The sequence below is a fragment of the Schistocerca nitens genome, chromosome 5 (genome assembly GCF_023898315.1).
Source record: "Schistocerca nitens isolate TAMUIC-IGC-003100 chromosome 5, iqSchNite1.1, whole genome shotgun sequence".
Classification (NCBI taxonomy): domain Eukaryota; kingdom Metazoa; phylum Arthropoda; class Insecta; order Orthoptera; family Acrididae; genus Schistocerca; species Schistocerca nitens.
The window spans coordinates 654,425,158-654,445,111 of NC_064618.1; the positions used below are offsets into that span (position 1 = coordinate 654,425,158).

Genomic DNA, 19,954 nt, shown 5'->3' on the forward strand with positions numbered 1-19,954 from the left:
GTTACTAGGTAAAGCTGGATATAACTTATGTTTTTACCGGACGCATTCACTGTTGCTCGGCCCCTGCACATGCTTTTGTGTAAAAATGTGCCTTTTTTCTGGTCCCAAGCTTGTGACTGAGTGTTCACCTTGCTTACATCTGAGCTTCAGTCTGCCCCATGTCTGGCCAGCCTGGTCAGCACCTCGTGTTGGCTACAGATGCATCTCAGCATGGTCTTTGCGCAGTGTTGGCACACAAATAAGCAGACAGGTGGGTATGAACAACCCATTGTTTAAGCCTCTAAGACCTTAACTCCCACTCAGCAGCAGTATTCCCATATTGAACATATGCTTTAGCGATTATGTTCGCTCTCAAGAAATTTCAAGTCGTCTTGTGTGGTACCAGGTTGCATTTAATCACAAACTGTTGGTTGCTCTTTGTAACCCTTCAACTTCCACGCCAGAGAAGGCAGCAGCATATCATTTACAGCAGTAGGCTCTCTTCCTCTTCTGTTATCATTATCAGATCCATTATCGCCCGATGGTGCAACACGCAAATGCTGATGCCTAATCTCACCTTCCAGTCAGGCCGGGCCTGGCATTCAATCAGAATGAGTTGCTTTGTTTCTGTTTAAATACTGAGAACCAGAAGGCGGTCAGGGACCGATGACCGTCGCAGTCTGGTCCCTTTAACCCCCACAAACCAACCAACCAACCAGAATCCGGTCAATGGTTTTCCCATCACTCGTGCCACGATAGCATCGGCTGTCATTGAGGATCCTGTACTTCATCAGGTCCTCTTTCATGCAGTACTGTTGGCTGGAAAAGCTCCCAGGCCATGCATCAGGTCCCTTGCATAATTGCTTTTTTATTCAGCACTTTGACTGGGTTCTTTTGTTAGCTACGGAGGACACTGTTTCCAGGTTGTCATTCCTACTTCCTTATGCCGTAAGTTACTGAGACTTCTCCACATTGTTCATTAGTATACCTCTCATTCCAAAGCTTTGTCGTGCCGGCGAGTGTATTGGCCAGGTATAGATGGGGACATTAGGCAACTTACAACCACTTGCACTCACAGTGTTCAACAATAGGCAGCACCGGAGGTGCCTATTTTCCCCCTGGCCGATGCTGCAACACCCATGGGAGCATCTACATGTTGATTTTGCTGGGCCCTTCCTAAATCAGTATTGGCTTGTAGTGGATGCCTATTTCAAGTTTCTCTACATGGCACATTGTCCATCCACATCCTGGGTGGCCACCATTTTTGTCCTGTCTTAAGATGTTTGCATGGCCACTGAACAGAAGACAAAAGGGAAAGGAAGTTAACTAAAAATACACAATAAATCAAGAAAGTAATGTTCTGGAAATAATAGCCCCCAATCGTAATAGCCTAAAGAAGAATGCCTGGAACCATTGTGTATAGGGAAGATGATATTCACAGCAGCAGTGGGTGCTGAGAACTACCTTGCATCCATTCCCTCATTGTATTTGTCTACATTTTGTAGTTATCAACAGCCACAGCTGTTGCCTAGTGACTATTGCTCGTGCTGCAGTTGCTGGGTCCCACTGCTACCCACTATCATTAAAAGAGTGAACACAGTTTTTCATTCTGCAGTAACGAACTTAAGCATTCAGCACTGCTACTGCAGCAATAGATGAAGATGACGAGTAGCCACAAAATATTATAAGGGTGAAGGAGGTCAAACTGAAGCACTGGTGTGTGAGCTTCTGAAAGGAATAACGAGAATACACAAAACTGACTATTCATTTGGTAAAAGATAATATGTAATGTAACAAGGAAAATGGCCAGTAATGACATCAATGAAAGAAAAATTGATAGTTGATTTAACCCTGTTGTAAAAACAACAACAGCAGCAGCAGTTTTTATGCCTAATCAATGCCATAACCTTGAGTATATTGCGCCATAGCTGCCTTGTATTCCATTGTTGATGTTTTCTCGACACTGTTGCAATGGCTTCAGTTCGTTTTGTTAGCTTTCTCAGTTTATTTTCTGAATTGTAAGCAACGATGTGTCGAATGTTGTAAAAAGTACAACGCGCGTCTGCTGGTGTGACAGTTGCAAGCTTTGTTCCAGCAGTCAGTGTCCAGAGGAAAGTGTACTAAAAAGTTAACTGTACTTATTCATGTTTTTTTTTTTTTTTTAGATGCAAATTAAACGTTACTTTGGTTACACGGACATCTGATTGTATTTATCCTTTTCATTTCTTTGACATGTTGTTCCAATTCAAATGGTGTATCAGACGAATAAATTTGCAAAGTGCTCTAAGAAGGTGGTGACAAAGTTGATCCATACTCTTCAGACTTGAGGAAGTAAAGTAAATTTGAGTGATGAAAACACTGAATAATACCATGACAGTGAATCTGAACTTGAATGAGAGTATGGTGATGATCCCAAAGATACAGCAGATGTAAGAGGGCTCTTTATTGAAAACACAGTTTCATATTGATGTGAAAGCAAGTGTGCAAATTCTATCAGATCCAAAGAGAAAGGTGATGGGTTATAACTGATGAAGTTAGTACTTTTTAAAAAATAATTGACCTTGATTTTATTGATGAAATCGTAAACTACACAAATACCTAAATAAATAAACAGCGAGACACACATCCATTCTCATGCAAAAGAGGTAATGAAGTTACAAAATGATGACTGTGTTCGGGATTTTTTTCCCCTCCCAGAAGAAGAAGAAGAAGAAGAAGATGTCATCATGCTAATGTATGTGAATTCTGGGTAGCAGACAGAACAGGAATGAAACTACTTAGGACTGCAATGAGTTACAATAGGTAACTGTTTTTTCTAAGCTGTATGCGGTTTGTTGATATAGAAATGAGGAATGTCAGGAGAAAAACTGATGATGATCTGGATTTGCCAGATAAAACCTGCAAAAAATAAAAAGACTGATTACCGTGCTCTATAAATAACAAATCGTACCGCAGTTGCTGAGTGCACCCACGTTCCTAATGGAAGGTAACCAACCTCATAAAAACTGGTAAGCTGGCTGCAATTTGTACAGTATTGAATCCTTTGCTGCTAACTGTCAATGTTTTTACAGCTTGGTGAATTCACCACGATAGATGAAATGCTTCACCCCTATGGAGACAGCTGTAGATGGATTCAGTAAATACCCAGCAAACCAGCTAAATATGGGACAAAAATGATCGCTCTGTGTGATGCAAAAACATTTTATTGCACTAATCTGGAGGTTTTTTGGCATACCACCAAAGAACAATATCGAGTATCTAATGCTCCTGAGGACATAGTGAAAAGATATATGGTGCCTATAGAAAATTCTAACAACCACCTTACACATGACAATTGGTACACAGGCTTTCTGAATATTTGCTGCAGAAGACTATCACTTGCATTGGTACAATCACAGAGATCATGTGAAACCCAGCTCGCCCTATTTGTCCAAGAAATTCACAGTGCCGTAGACACTGGCGAGCAGATTGATGCCGTATTCCTGGACTTCAGGAAGGCATTTGATACGGTTCCGCACTTACGTTTAGTGAAAAAAATACGTGCTTACGGAATATCGGACCAGGTTTGTGATTGGATTCAGGATTTCCTAGAAGAAAGAACACAACATGTCATTCTTAACGGTTCAAAATCTGCAGATGTAGAGGTAATTTCGGGAGTACCGCAAGGAAGCGTGATAGGACCTTTATTGTTTACAATATACATAAATGACTTAGTTGACAACATCGGTAGCTCCGTGAGGCTATTTGCAGATGACACGGTTGTCTACAAGAAAGTAGCAACATCAGAAGACTCGTACGTACTCCAGGAAGACCTGCAGAGGATTAATGAATGGTGCGACAGCTGGCAGCTTTCCCTAAATGTAGATAAATGTAATATAATGCGCATACATAGGGGCAGAAATCCATTCCAGTACGATTATGCCATAGGTGGTAAATCATTGGAAGCGGTAACGACCGTAAAATACTTAGGAGTTACTATCCGGAGCGATCTGAAGTGGAATGATCACATAAAACAAATAGTGGGAAAAGCAGGCGCCAGGTTGAGATTCATAGGAAGAATTCTAAGAAAATGTGACTCATCGACGAAAGAAGTAGCTTACAAAACGCTTGTTCGTCCGATTCTTGAGTATTGCTCATCAGTATGGGACCCTTACCAGGTTGGATTAATAGAAGAGATAGACATGATCCAGCGAAAAGCAGCGCGATTCGTCATGGGGACATTTAGTCAGCGCGAGAGCGTTACGGAGATGCTGAACAAGCTCCAGTGGCAGACACTTCAAGAAAGGCGTTACGCAATACGGAGAGGTTTATTATCGAAATTACGAGAGAGCACATTCCGGGAAGAGATGGGCAACATATTACTACCGCCCACATATATCTCGCGTAATGATCACAACGAAAAGATCCGAGAAATTAGAGCAAATACGGAGACTTACAAGCAGTCGTTCTTCCCACGCACAATTCGTGAATGGAACAGGGAAGGGGGGATCAGATAGTGGTACAATAAGTACCCTCCGCCACACACCGTAAGGTGGCTCGCGGAGTATAGATGTAGATGTAGATGTAGAATGGCGAAGAACAGATGTAAAACTCTTCCAGAATTTCTCCCAAACAAAACAAAAGAAATTGGAAGTTCAGTGTTTGGATTTCAGTAGGATAAGACCTTAGTTTCATATGTTCCTTGTAAAAACTATGCTATCATACTTTTGTCTGATGTGCATGACATGGCGTCAGTGGATGAAGAAACACACAAACCTGAAATCATAATTGAGTACAACATGAGTGAAGGTGGAGTTAACGTTGTAGATAAGATGTACCATCTTATTACATGTTTTATAGCTGCACTACATTTTGTTCTACATATTTTCTGGTAATATTACTGTCTGTGAATTTACTCTTGCACAAATCAGTTAAGTGATGACATGATTGGACAATCTTGATTCACTTCTGAATATAATGGTGCTGCCGCTGCCCTGTTTTTTTCTTCTTCTTTTTTTCTTTTTTTTCTTTTTTTTTAATGTGGCTTATTACTGTGCAGAACACAGTAACAAAATATTATGGCAAAATTTACATTATGCTCTTATGTCATCGCTTTGAATTCTTTCTAGCCAGCTTGCAAATTTCCTATTGTGTAGCAACTTTGCATGAGATTTCTGTGTATACTGTCCCTTTACTTTACACATGTTTAGCACTAAAACAACAGCAACTGATATAAGAAACACCACATTACCATCGGCACTACAGATATGCGCTGTGCATGCAATTGCAGATTTATTAATACTAGAGCACATAACAAAACGGGCGCATAACAATATGGCCACAAAACAACACGGAAACGGAGACAAAATACCGCGTGTTATAAATGTTTAGGTGATATAAATTCAAGAGCTACTAGACTTTAGCAAATTAAATAGTGCTGTTTGCTGTATGTAGAATGGATCAAGAGATTTTAAAAAATAATTTTACCATAAACCAACCAAATCTTTTTACAGTCCACCATAATTCACATCAGCCAGTAGATGCAAAATCTGTACTCTAGACAGGTACTCAAAACCACCAAATTTAGTGTGAAAAATCAGTAACTTCACAATACTGATCCAGAGTCCAGTCCACAGCCATCCACACCACACCGACCGAAAGATTAACGAACTCAACCTAATAAAAAGTCACAAACTCCACTAATCGTGTTTGTATGAATTTCATTAAGTACATACAAAATAATCAGAAAGATGTACCTGCTGAACGTCAGGTCGACAATGTTACCGGCATTGTTTCCAGGTAATATGGTTCATTTTCTCTCGATCCTACCTCTTCTTTCTTCCTTTTCAGTAAAAAAACAAACAAAGATCTTGTCTACATTTCGATGTAATTTTTTTGAAAATCTGACAAATACAAACAAAAGCACACTTTGCTTACAATTAAAAACCACTTGAACAGCACATTCTATTGTCTGATTCGACAAACCATCCAACAATGCCCTGTGTGTACAGTAGCACCGCGCGTGCACTCGCAAACTGCACACTTCTATTGGGCAGGTGGCAGTGGTGTGTGTGTGTGTGTGTAGCTGGGTGGCGTGCAATTCAAAAACTAGTCACATAAGCACTTTCTTAGAGAAAAATTTGAAAACATACTACACCTACTTTAAGTGGATTATGTAGCAAGTGATGAAAATTATACTGTAGTTAGTATAGTACTAGTACAGTAGGATAATATCAAGTTTAATTTGAGATTTGTCATGGGTGGACCTAGATGCTTTGTTGGGGGAGGGGGGGGCGCAAGCTTGAGCCTCTTAGCCCCCCCCCCCCTCCTCCTCCCCCTGAATCCACTACTGAATTGAAGGGTTGTGTTTTTTGTGCTAATCAGTGTAATTCTATCGACATTTGTAGACACTGACCATATTTTATTAGTTATAACACGCTGATTAAATCTGAAGAAATTGGAGAAAGTAGGCATCAGATCCCAAGAGATTCAAAGCGATTACTAGGCAATGGTTGGCTGCAACAGTGAAAATAAAAACAATAGAAGACAAGTGGGTAGCTTCGAGAGATGAAATATTGAAGGCCACAGAGGATCAAAATGCAGTGAATGAAACAGGCAAAACAGAATATAGACATCTGGCAAATGAGATTGGTAGAATGCTCAAAACAGCAAAGCAGGGATAGCTGGAGGAGAAATGTAAAGCTGAAGAAGTATGCATGACTATGGGAAATATAGATGCTACCTATAGAAAAATTAGCAGAACTTTTGAAGAAATGAAAAGCTTGGTTAGCAAGCCAGCACTCAGTAAAAAGGTGGAAGGAATATATCGAATGTTCATAAATGAAAACAAATGTGGAGATATTATGGAAAGGGAAGAGGAAGTAGATGATGAGATGGGAGATACGATATTGTGAGATGAAATTCACTGATCAGTGAAAAAGCTTAGTTGAAACAAGACACCTACAGTAGACTACATTCCCTCTGAGTTACTGCAGCGATATAGCTGATAGCAGAAGTATTAATATGTGTTAGTGGTAGAATATACCATGTAAAAAATTCCAACGCATTCCATCCATTTTAAGAACTTATCACATACTTTGTAAGTGCTGTAGATCTGACGACTTCACACAAGCTACACTTCATTCATAGACACACAAAGTTTTATCTCTGATCAGGAGTATATTATTGTGTCATGTGGTTTTAAACCCATCACTGGCATAGCCTGGGGGTGATGGTATAGTTATCAACCAAAATATCAGAAAAAGAAACAACGCAGTCCCAAAAACCATACCAAAATGATAATGGTATATTTCACCTGGTATGCGAAGTACAAAATTGGCAAAATCCCCTGAGACTTCTAGAAGAATCTAGTAGTTTCAGTTGCAATTAAGGCAACTGCTGCCAGGTGTGAATATTAATAACTTACCAGGTTAATATTTGGCTCTGAGCACTATGGAACTTAACATCTATGGTCATCAGTCCCCTAGAACTTAGAACTACTTAAACCTAACTAACCGAAGGACATCACACAACACCCAGTCATCACGAGGCGGTTAATATTTCTTGGTTGGAAAATACCAACACAAATCCGTTACAGAACAACAGAAAAAGTGCTAGGAATAAACCTTGGGAAATATCACGTGGGGTTCCAGAGAAATGTAAGAATACACGAGGTAATACTGACAATACAACTTATACTAAAAGATAGACAGAAGAAAGGCAAGCATATGTTCATAGCATTTGTAGATACAGAGAAAGTGTTTCACCCCCCCTGCGGGTCCGGGGTAAGAATAGGCCCGAGGTATTCCTGCCTGTCGTAAGAGGCGACTAAAAGGAGTCCCTCCCCCTCAAGGGGGTAGATAGCGCCTGCGTCCGGACACGGACGGTTCCACGACCTCTATTTGCGGTCATTTTGCTTTTTCACTTCTCGTTTCTTCCTTCCTTTGGTTGGTTCCTTTCTTTGCTCTTCTTCACCTCACTGTCTTCCTTACTCTTTCCCCTGCATAATCTCCTTGCCTTCTCATTGCCTTCTTCTCCTTGCCTTCTCTGGTCTCCGCCTCGGCGTTTGAGACACTGTCCTCTCTCTCTCTCTCTCTCTCTCTCTCCCTCTCTCTCTCTCTCTCCCTCTCTCCCTCTCTCCCTCTCTCCCTCCCTCCCTCTCCCCCCCCTCTCCCTCTCTCTCTCTCCTTTTTCCTCTTCTTCCTTCCTCCCTGTGCGCGCCTGAAGGCCGACTCACGCGTTCGCACGCGTAGCCGGTGACGGGGTAACGCGTAATTCCCCGCCCTGGGTAGACAAGTAAGGCACGCACGTACCCCCTGGTAAAGGCCAGGCCCAGGGAGGGGTGATTGCCTGAGCTGATACCTTCTGACCATGCCGATTGGTCCCTCCGTCTGTTTCTCGGGAGGTGTGACCTGAGGTGTAAACATTCACCTAAGGCGGGAGTGCCCTCTGAGAGGGTCCCCCCAAGGAAGGAGCGCGCCATCGGAGAAGCTGGCAATCATGGGGGACTCCTCCGCAATGGATTTCACTCCATCTCTCTCGACTTCTGCCCAAAAACGGAAACGTGACCAGCTACCAGTGACAAAAGTACTACCGCCTGCCCCACAGTTCCTCGTCATTTCTCGATCTGAGGACGGAAAGGATTTTTCCTCTGTCAACCCTTTCGTTATCCAGAAGGGCGTCGATGCCATAGCCGGATCTGTCAAATCTTGTACCAGGTTGCGTAACGGTACCTTATTACTCGAAACTGAGAGCGCCTTTCAGGCACAAAAACTGCTTCGGGCCACACTCCTTTACACATTCCCTGTCCGGGTGGAGGCTCACCGAACTTTGAATTCGTCTCGTGGTGTGGTCTATACTAGATCCCTCGACGGCTTGACTGACGAGGAGATTCAATCTTTCCTCGCTGAGCAGGGCGTGACGGCTGTTCATAGGGTCATGAAAAAGGTCAACAATGACCTTGTACCGACCCGGATACTTTTCTTGACCTTCGATAGTGCTCAGCTGCCATCGCGCATCAAAGCGGGCTACGAGGTTATTTCTGTTCGCCCCTATGTCCCGACACCTACGTGCTGCTACCAGTGTCAGCGTTTCAATCACACTCGCCAGTCTTGTTCCAATGCGGCTAAATGTGTCACTTGTGGCAGGGATGCCCATGAGGGTGACTGTCCACCTCCGTCTCCTCGTTGTGTGAACTGTCAGGGTGACCATGCCGCATCCTCCCGCGACTGTCCTGTCTATAAGGAAGAACGCTGTATCCAAGAAATTTGGGTCAAAGAGAAAGTGTCCACCTCGGCTGCTCGCAAGCTATTGGCTAGTAGGAAGCCCACGCTGCTCCCAGCGGGGAAATACAGTACTGTCCTCGCCTCTCCTCGGACTACCAGGGAGGTGGCAACCCAGACATGCGATCTGACCTTCAGCACCACGGTCGTCCGTTCGGCCAGTGCTAAGGTCGTGCTGTCGACGTCTCCTCTTCCTCCCATCACCCCACAGACACCAGCCCCTTCATCAGCTTCTGCTAAGACGAAGACCCAGAAGTCAGATGCACGGGCCTTCAAGAAGGAACCGTCCCGTGCAGACTTCCTACGTACCTCGGCCTCCCAGCCTTCGACCGGTACTTCCACCAAATGACCTTCCAAGAAGGCTAATAGGAAGCACAGTTCTCCTTCTCCGCCACGGCGCATTTCTTCTCCTGCGCCACCCAGCGGTTGCCGCCCCAGGCCGTCATCGGTTTCGCCTGGCCGCACCGCTGGTAGCCGAACATCTGGCCGTTCACCGGCGGAGGAAGCTCCCCCTCCCGGCCATCTTGGGAAGATGGCCGATGAACCTATAGACCCAATGGACGATGACTGTCCGCCTACTGATAGCGGCGGCAGTGCTCGCTCGAAGCCAGGCCCTCAGCGGCCTCCGAGGTGACCCCTTCTTTCATCTTCCCTTTTTTTTTTTTTTTTTTTCTTACGATGGCACTTATTCACTGGAATATTCGCAGCATTCGCTCCAACCGAGAGGACTTGAAGTTGCTGCTCCGCTTGCACCGTCCGCTCGTCGTAGCCCTCCAGGAAACGAAGCTACGCCCATGCGATCAAATTGCCTTGGCACACTACACCTCTGTGCGTTTTGACCTACCCCCTGTGGTAGGTATCCCAGCTCATGGAGGGGTTATGTTGCTGGTCCGGGATGATATTTACTACGATCCCATCACGTTGCACACCGGCCTGCAGGCAGTTGCCATCCGCATTACTCTCCCCACTTTTACATTTTCCATTTGTACCGTTTACACTCCATCGTCGTCTGCCGTTACCAGGGCAGACATGATGCAACTTATTGCTCAGCTACCTGCACTATTTTTGTTAACTGGAGACTTCAATGCCTACCATCCCCTTTGGGGCTCTCCAGCATCCTGCCCGAGGGGCTCCCTGTTAGCAGACCTTTTCAACCAGCTCAATCTTGTCTGCCTCAATACTGGCGCCCCTACTTTTCTTTCGGACACATCTCACACCTATTCCCATTTAGATCTCTCTATATGTACTCCCCAACTTGCACGCCGGTTCGAGTGGTATGCACTTTCTGATACACATTCGAGCGACCACTTCCCGTGTGTTATCCATCTCCTGCAGCATACCCCCTCTCCGTGCTCATCTAGTTGGAACATCTCCAAAGCAGACTGGGGGCTCTTCTCTTCCAGGGCGACCTTTCAGGATCAAACATTCCCAAGCTGCGATAGTCAGGTCGCACACCTCACGGAAGTCATTCTCACTGCTGCTGAATATTCCATCCCTCACCCTACTTCTTCTCCACGTCGCGTACCGGTCCCCTGGTGGACCGCAGCATGTAGAGACGCTTTACGCGCTCGTCGACGTGCTTTACGCACCCTTAAACGCCACCCTACAGTGGCGAATTGTATCAATTATAAACGATTACGTGCACAGTGTCGTCGTATTATTAAAGAAAGCAAGAAAGCCAGCTGGGCTGCTTTCACAAGCACCTTCAACAGTTTTACTCCTTCTTCTGTTGTCTGGGGTAGCCTGCGCCGGCTATCTGGCACTATGGTCCACTCACCAGTTTCTGGCTTGACGGTCGCGAATGACGTCCTTGTGGCCCCTGAGGCTGTCTCCAATGCCTTCGGCCGCTTTTTCGCAGAGGTTTCGAGCTCCGCTCATTACCACCCTGCCTTCCTCCCCCGCAAACAGGCAGAGGAGGCTCGGCCACCTAACTTCCGCTCCTCGAATCGTGAAAGTTATTATGCCCCATTCACCATGCGGGAACTCGAAAACGCACTTGGCCGATCACGGTCCTCCGCTCCAGGGCCTGATTCTATTCATATTCAGATGCTGAAGAACCTTTCTCCTGCGGGTAAAGGTTTTCATCTTTGTACTTATAATCGCATCTGGATTGAGGGACATGTTCCCGCATGCTGGCGCGAGTCTATTGTTGTCCCGATTCCTAAGCCGGGGAAGGACAAGCACTTGCCTTCCAGTTATCGACCCATCTCGCTTACCAGCTGTGTCTGTAAAGTGATGGAGCGAATGGTTCACTCTCGATTGGTTTGGCTGCTCGAGTCTCGACGCCTCCTTACCAATGTACAATGTGGATTTCGTAGGCGCCGGTCTGCTGTTGACCATCTGGTTACCTTGTCGACCTTCATTATGAATAACTTCTTGTGGAAGCGCCTGACCGTGGCTGTGTTCTTTGATTTGGAGAAGGCTTACGACACCTGTTGGAGGGTGGGCATTCTCCGCACCATGCATACATGGGGCCTTCCTCTTTTTATTCGTTCCTTTTTAATGGATCGACAGTTCAGGGTACGTGTGGGTTCTGTCCTGTCAGACACCTTTCGCCAGGAGAATGGGGTGCCACAGGGCTCAGTTTTGAGCGTCGCTCTCTTCGCCATAGCGATCAATCCAATAATGGATTGCCTCCCAGCTGATGTATCAGGCTCCCTTTTCGTGGACGATTTTACCATCTATTGCAGCGCGCAGCGTACGTGTTTCCTGGAGCGCTGTCTTCAGCGTTCTCTTGACTGTCTTTACTCCTGGAGTGTCGCCAATGGCTTCCGTTTTTCTGCCAAGAAGACGGTCTGTATTAACTTCTGGCGCTACAAAGAGTTTCTCCCACCGTCTTTACGACTCGGTCCCGTTGCTCTCCCATTCGTGGAGACAACAAAATTTTTAGGTCTTACATTTGACAGGAAACTTAGTTAGTCTCCACATGTGTCTTATTTGGCTGCCCGTTGTACCCGTTCTCTCAATGTCCTCCGTGTTCTCAGTGGTATGTCGTGGGGAGCGGATCGAACCGTCCTACTTCGCCTATATCGGTCGATCGTCCACTCCAAGCTGGATTATGGGAGCTTCGTATACGCCTCTGCACGGCCATCCATCTTACGCCGCCTCAACTCCATACAACATCGGGGTTTACGACTTGCGATCGGAGCGTTTTATACTAGTCCCGTCGAGAGTCTTCATGCTGACGCTGGTGAGTTGCCACTCACCTACCGGCGCGATATACTGCTTTGTCGGTATGCCTGTCGGCTACTGGCAATGCCCGACCACCCGTCTTATCGTTCCTTTTTTGATGACTCTCTCGACAGTCAATACGGGTTGTATGTCTCCGCCCTGCTACTCCCTGGAGTTCGCTTTCGTCGCCTCCTTCAACACCTTAATTTTTCACTCCCTGCCACCTTTCGAGTGGGCGAGAGCCACACGCCACCTTGGCTCCAGGCTCAGGTTCGCATCCACCTTGACCTCTGCTCGCTCCCGAAGGAGGTTACCCCCGGTTCAGTCTACCACTCCCGTTTTGTCGAACTTCGTTCGAAGTTCATTAATATGACCTTCATTTATACAGATGGCTCTAAGACCAATGACGGGGTCGGGTGTTCTTTTATTGTCGGGGCACAAAGTTTCCAATATCGGCTCCATGGCCATTGTTCGGTCTTCACAGCTGAGCTCTTTGCCCTCTACCAGGCTGTCCTTTACATCTGCCGCCACCGACATTCTGCATATGTCATCTGCTCCGATTCCCTGAGCGCTATCCAGAGCCTCGGTGATCCGTACCCGGTTCACCCTTTCGTGCACCGGATCCAACGCTCTCTTCAGCAGCTGGTGGACGTCGGTTCTCCGGTTAGCTTTATGTGGGTTCCTGGCCATGTCGGTATCCCTGGGAACGAAGCTGCAGATGCTGCGGCCAAGGCTGCGGTCCTCCAGCCTCGGACAGCTTCTTGTTGTGTCCCTTCATCAGATTGTAGCAGGGTAATTTGTCGGCGCATTGTATCGCTGTGGCATGCCGATTGGGCTGCACTTCCAGACAACAAGCTTCGGGCCTTGAAAGCTCTTCCCGTGGCTTGGACGTCCTCCTCACGCCCTTCTGGGCGGGAGGAGGTAGTTTTGGCCCGGTTGCGAATTGGCCACTGCCGGTTCAGCCATCGCCATCTGCTGACGGCTGCGCCGGCGCCGTTCTGCCCATGTGGGCAATTGCTGACGGTCCGCCACATTTTCACATCGTGTCCGGATTTTAACACCCTGCGTCTCGATCTTGGCCTGCCATGTACTGTAGAAGCCATTTTAGCGGATGACCCACGAGCAGCTGCTCGCGTTCTTCATTTTATCAATTTGACAACCCTCTCAAAGGACATTTGATTATGCTGTTTTCTTTTTTAATCCTATGCCTGTCAGTATGTCTTTCATCGTGTTTTCCGTTTCGTTGCTGTTTTAAACTTGTGACTCGCGGTGCATTCCTAAAGTAGTCTGGGCGCTAATGACCGTTGACGTTGTGCGCCCTAAAACCACAAAAAAAAAAAAAGTGTTTCACAGTGTGGACAGGAGGGTAGGGGGGATAAAATACAAGGAGCAAAAACTTACATACAACTTTGGCCGAAACCAGATTGTAATTCTGTGGATCAGGAGCCATGGAGGGGGAGGTAGTAACAGAGAAGAGTACGAGAGAGAATTGTAACTTACCTGCACACTGATAGACCTATCAAGAAAACCAAGGAGAACAAAATTAAAATTCAAGGATGAGAAATCAAAACTTTGCTATATGTGAAAAAATTGCAATATTGTCAGGAAACTTCAAATGGCTTGGAAGAGACATTGGATGGAATCTGTAAGATTTTGAAAATGGGTTATAAGATGAACATCAAGTGAAGTAACAAAAAAGGATGGGAGGGAATGGAATGTTATTGAATTAAATCGGATGATGCTGAGGGAATTAGATTAAGAAGTGAGGTACCGAAAGTAATAGATGAGTTTTGCTACTTGTGCAGCGATATAGCTGATAGCAGAGGTATTAATATGTGTTAATAGTTATTTACTGGAGATATTTGTTTGGACTGTAGCACTTAATTAAAATGACATCTGGTCAGTAATCAGTACAGTCAAGAAGAAAATAGCTGTTAAAATGTGGTTTTACAGAAGATTGAAGATTAGCTGAGTAGATCAGAAAAATAAGAGGAGATTCTAAATCATATTGGGAGATCGGAAATTTATGGCATAAGTTACTAAAAGCAGGAATCAGTTAATAGGACATACCCTGAGGCATCAAGGAAATATCAGTTTGGTTATTTGGTTTTGGGATGTGGTAAATTATAGAGAAAAGTACAAGGCTCAACTACAGTAAATGGATTCAAATGAATGTAGATCGTCGTAAAGCATACATGAAAATATTTGCAGGTGAATGTGCCTGACAATGTGTTTGGTGTCTGAAATGTCACAGGATGGTGGAAGGAGAGACAATGGGTGAAGGGTGTGGAGACCCAAGGTTTGAGGCCAGGATTATTACGGGAGTGGACAATGTGTTGTAAGGATAACTCCCACCTTTGTAGTTCAGAGAAGCTGGTTGTGGAGGGAAGTATCCAGATGGCTCGGGTTGTGAAACGACCATTGAAACTGAGCATGTTATGCTGAGCTGCATGTTGTGCTACTGGGTGGTCAACTTTGTTCTTGACAACAGTTTGGCAGTAGCGATTCATCCCAGTGGACAGCTGGTTGGTTGTCATACCATCATAAAAGGCTGTGCAGTATTTGCAGCAGAGTTGGTGTATGACATGGCTGCTTTTTTTTTTTTTTTTTTTTTTTTCACAGGTGGCACAGCCTCTGATGGTTTAGGATAAGCCTTTGACGGGATTGGAGAAGGTGGTGCTGGGTTGGTGGATTGGGCAAGCCTTGCATCTTGGTCCGTCACAGGGATATGATCCCTGTGACAAGGGGCTGGGTGTGGCAGTGGCATAAGGATGGACTAAGATGATGTGTAGTTTGGGAGGATGACAGAACACCACTTTAGGAGGGGTGGGAACGATCTTCAGTAGGATGTCTCCATTTCAGAGCAGGATGAGGGCTAATCAAAGCCCTGACAAAGGATATGGTTCAGTTATTCCCATCCAGGGTGATATTTGGTGACGAAGAGGGTGCTCCTTTGTAGCCATTCATTGGGGTGATTGGCGGTGTTGGAAGATATGGGAAGGGCAATTTGTTTGTAGACTTCATCTGGGGCTCTGCCTTTCTATGAAAACCTTTGTGAGGCCTTCTGCATGCTGGGCAAGGGAGTTCTCATCATCGCAGGTACATCATCCACAAGTTGGTAGCCTGTGTAGAAGGGATTTTTCTGGTGTTGACAGGATGGCAGCTGTTTGTGGTTAGCAGGTTCAAAATGGTCAAAGGTGTGGACAGACCCATCAGCGAGTTCAAGGTAAACATCCAGGAAAATGGCACATTGAGTAGAGGAGGACCAGACAAAGTGGATGGGAGAAAAGGAGTTGATTTTGTGGGGGAATGTAGATGGGGCACATAGGCCGTGGGTCCAGATCATGATGATATCACCAGTGAACATGAACCAGACGAAGGGTTAGGAGTTTCAGGAGGCTAGGAAGGTTTCCTCCAAACGGCCCATTAATAAAGTAGTTTCGAGTCAGGATGTAGTTGGTAAAGTAAATGAGGAATGAGGTGGTGGGTTTGAAGTCTGAAGGACATTGGGGGAGGTAGGGTTCAATAGTGACAAGCTGTGTAGGGAGGTGACATCAACAGTGACAAGAAGGGATCTGGGATCTAAAGGTGTGGGGATGATAGAAAGTCTGTGAAAGAAGTGGTTAGTATCTTTGACGTGGGAGGCTAGGTTTTGGGCAGTTGTTTGGAGGTGTTGGTCAACAACAACACATTATTTCCAGTTTCCTAACCTAATCCCTACCCCAGTGGACCCCTTGTCCACTTTTTTTCACCAGGTCAGAAACATATTCCTTTCTGTGGCTGAAACCCAGCCACACTTTCTGTTCCTTAAATACCATAGAATGCCCTGCACAGCCTAACCATAAAATTCCCCTTATAATGATTCCACCCCTCCATTCACAGTGCACTTCACCTCTCCAGATCCTGCCAGTCCCTATCCCTCACGAACCTGGTACTTCAAAAACATCTCTCCATGGCACAGACATCCCTGAACTAACTCTGTTAACTCTGCAAGATATTGTTACTGTGAAATCCTCATCACATACACATCATCTCTAAAACAGAACCCTTTCACTCCCATCACTTGGAGGAGCATTCCAGACAGCCCCTCCGTAAACTATCCAACTTCTTAACATCCTACTCCTGCCTTCGGGAACACTATCCATCAGCACTCATTCATCTCACATTGAACCCCCTTGTCAAGCCCTCATAGTACCCAGGCCCTGCCTAGCTGACCAAGTTACCACATCCTCCAAACTTCCCTCCCATTGCCCCACAAAATCCGGAAATCGAGGAAACTCAAAACATCTTCACTAACCTCTACACTAAATGCCCCAGTTCCACAGAAGTGACAGTCCCATCCAGCGGCCTAAATTTCAGCTCTACACCCAAGTTTAACACTGTTGGACTTCTCAAAGACGTGCTCTCTTTCTCTCAATTCCTACAGTGGAAACACTTCTTTGCCACCAATCACTACAACCAAAACCAACCTAATCCCAACACTGAACCTTGCCTCTCCGAGTTCATACCACTACTGTACTGTGACTCCCCTCCCTTTCCCAGATAACCATCCCCTAGTCAGCTTCCAGAAATTCCTTACCCCCGTCTTGGCTTCACCATCCTTCCTCAGGTCTCTTCCTAAGTGCACTAACCGTTTGGCAGCCGAAGGTGGGATGACCATGCACAACCTGAAAACTTATCCAGTCCTAATCATCCTTCCTGCAGACAAAGGCTCCACCACTGTTGTGATGAGTCGCACAAACTGTGCCAGGGTGATCCCATCCTGGCAGTCCAAAAAACCTCCAATTCCTACTGAAATTGATAGGCCTTCCACTCTTGTTGCCCAACATCTCCAACCAATTGCACAAAATCTCTCCTGCCACATCAAACATAGCCTCCCAAAATTCCCAGTCAGTAGTTTGGTTCAGGTTAATTGATGATATTGTCATGATCTGAACTCACGGCCAAGGCATCTTATCCACAGTCCTTCACAATTCAACATATTTCCTCCCAACTGCTTTGCCTTGTCCTCCTCTACCCGATTCCTAAATGTTGACCTCCACCTCACTGATGGCTCCAAACAGATTTCCCATGCCATATCCTCACACATGCCTATTCTTCCAGCCACCCCCAACAAAGGAGTGCCTCTTTGTCACCAAATATTACCCTGGACTGGAATTACTGAATCATATCCTTTGCCAGGGCCTTAGTTGTCCCTCATCCTTTCCTGAAATGGACGTCCTACCCAAAATCCTTCCTGCACCTCCTAAAGTGGTGGTCCATCATACACCCAATCCCCACAGTATCCTAGTCCATTCCTATGCCACTCCCAGCCTCTTGCCACAGGGATATGATCCCTATGGCAGACCAAGGTACAAGACCTGCACAATCCACCCACACAGTCCACCTTCTACTCAAGTCCTGTCACAGGTTTATCATACCCCTTAGAGGCTGGGCCACCTGTGAAAGCAGCTGTGTCATACATGAACTGTGATGCAAACACTGCAAAGCCTTTCATGATGGTATGACTACCAATCAGCTGTCCACCAGGATGAATGGCCACTGCCAAACTGTTGTCAAGAACAAAGTTGACCAAATGGTGGCACAACATGCAGCTGAGTACAACAAGCAGAATTTCAATGGCTGCTTCACAGCCCATGCCATCTGGATCCTTTACTCCAACACCAGTTTCTCTGAACTATGCAGGTGGGAGGTATCCTTAAAACACATCTTCCACTCTCGTAATTGTTCTGGCCTCAATGTCAGGTAACCTGCTTCCATTCTGGAAACATCCCCCAGCCTGTGGCTAAGCCATGTCTCTGCAATATCCTTTCTTCCAGGAGTGCTAGGTTTGCAGAAGAGCTTCTGTGAAGTTTGGAAGGTAGGAGACGAGGTACTGGCAGAAGTAAAACTGTGAGGATGGATCGTGAGTCGTGCTTTGGTAGCTCAGGTGGTAGAGCACTTGCCTGCGAAAGGCAAAGGTCTGAAGTTCGAGTCTCGAGCTGGCACACAGTTTTAATCTTCCAGGAAGTTTCGAGATAATGAAGTTCTTGCATCCCATTTGAAGAGTGATTACATTCATGATATCACCATACACAATACATTTATTCAGAAAAATCAGTTGAAATCTCCTTAACTTCAAACGGTTTGATTAATGACAATGTCCGTGTCATCAAATTATTATATTGATATCTATTTTGGATTCATAACTTCTAAATAAATTTTAATTACCTTGTTTTTTCATAGATTGAAGTAAACAACCATTCTGTTTCTATGTGGTGAAACACCTTCCCACTTATATCAGATAGGTAGGGTCTATCAGCGATAGCTCTCTCAGTGAATGACAGAAGAAATAAGGGGCAGATGTGAATAGCTATCTTTTTTTCTGTAGACATTTCAGAGCCCAGCTAAACCTCCCTTTGTCCCAAAATTTTGTGAAAGTAAAGGTGCTGTTCCAACAAGGGCAACAGTGCTACTGTTATATGAAGACATCATACTATCTTGCGATGTATGTTTGTTCCCCAAACTGTGTTGGGTTCTTGTTTTTATATTCTGTTCTGGTTGCAGTTGGAATCGAGCAAAATTATGTATATACATTTGTGCCTATGTAGATATTGTAATATAATTTTAATTAGTGTGTGAACTCCTTATTTTTGTGCAGTTGTGTACTTATTTGTATAAAGTTGGTAGCATATGCTTCAGTAAACCCAAGCCAAACGAAAATAAGTAAATCTTTTGTATAAAGAACTTGCAATTTCAGTATTCACCCCAGAAAGTTATCTCCTTTCAAAAAATCATTATTCAAAAACTGCTGGAAAATTGTGCAACATTTATATATTGTTTGTTTTTGGAAGACTAATAATATCGTTTCGTTTTCAGGAAGAGCAAAAATTTAAAAAACATCGCAAGCGAAATTAACATGATGAAAACTATTATACATGCCCTTATATTTTTATCACCAGAGTCGCTAGAAGAGAAAGAAGTTCTTGAAATACTTGAGTTTACAAGAAAACCTCTGAACCTTGTAACATATAGCACACAAATTTAAAATGTGGAAGACTTCATTAACACTATTAAAATCTGTTTTATTTGCTAAGTAGGGAGGCTTGTATCATAAGAGTTTTGCTTCACTGTTCAGATGCATCTAATATGAAAGTCACATTAGTACCATGGCCTTTACCAGGTGTTAATGTATTATTTGGATCATCTTCCATGTTCTTGTATTACTAGTTTGTGAACTTTGTGTGTAACTGAGAAACAGACATTTGTAAATGCAATTACAGATTAGCAACAAACTTCCTCATATATTACTTATTTTGCTTAATATTTTTTGTTGCTCTGGTCTAATATTTTGGACAAGAATTACTAAAAGATAGAAATCAATGAAATGATTTGTTGTACTAGGTAGCAATGAAAGTGAGACTGGAAGGAGGATGTTAGTTCCCCCGCCCCTTGTCTTCCTTTCTTATGTAACAGGCAGTGAGAAGCTTTTCACCGAGGCTGGCATTGTCTGCTCTCCCACTGCTGCCATCCTGGTAGCATCATAAGAAGCAACTAATACTAGA

General features: G+C 44.8%; 1 protein-coding gene across 2 annotated transcripts in view; it reads left to right on the plus strand.

Moving 5' to 3' along the window:
* LOC126259532 (uncharacterized) overlaps positions 1 to 19,676 on the plus strand; it is a 125,927-nt gene extending 106,251 nt beyond the window's left edge. For both annotated transcript variants that reach the window (XM_049956398.1, XM_049956399.1), the window contains exon 5: positions 19,269 to 19,676. In XM_049956398.1, coding sequence (XP_049812355.1) covers positions 19,269 to 19,437 — 169 coding nt within the window. In that variant the 3' untranslated portion in view covers positions 19,438 to 19,676. The remainder of the gene's footprint in view (positions 1 to 19,268) is intronic.
* Positions 19,677 to 19,954: the final 278 nt, after the last annotated feature.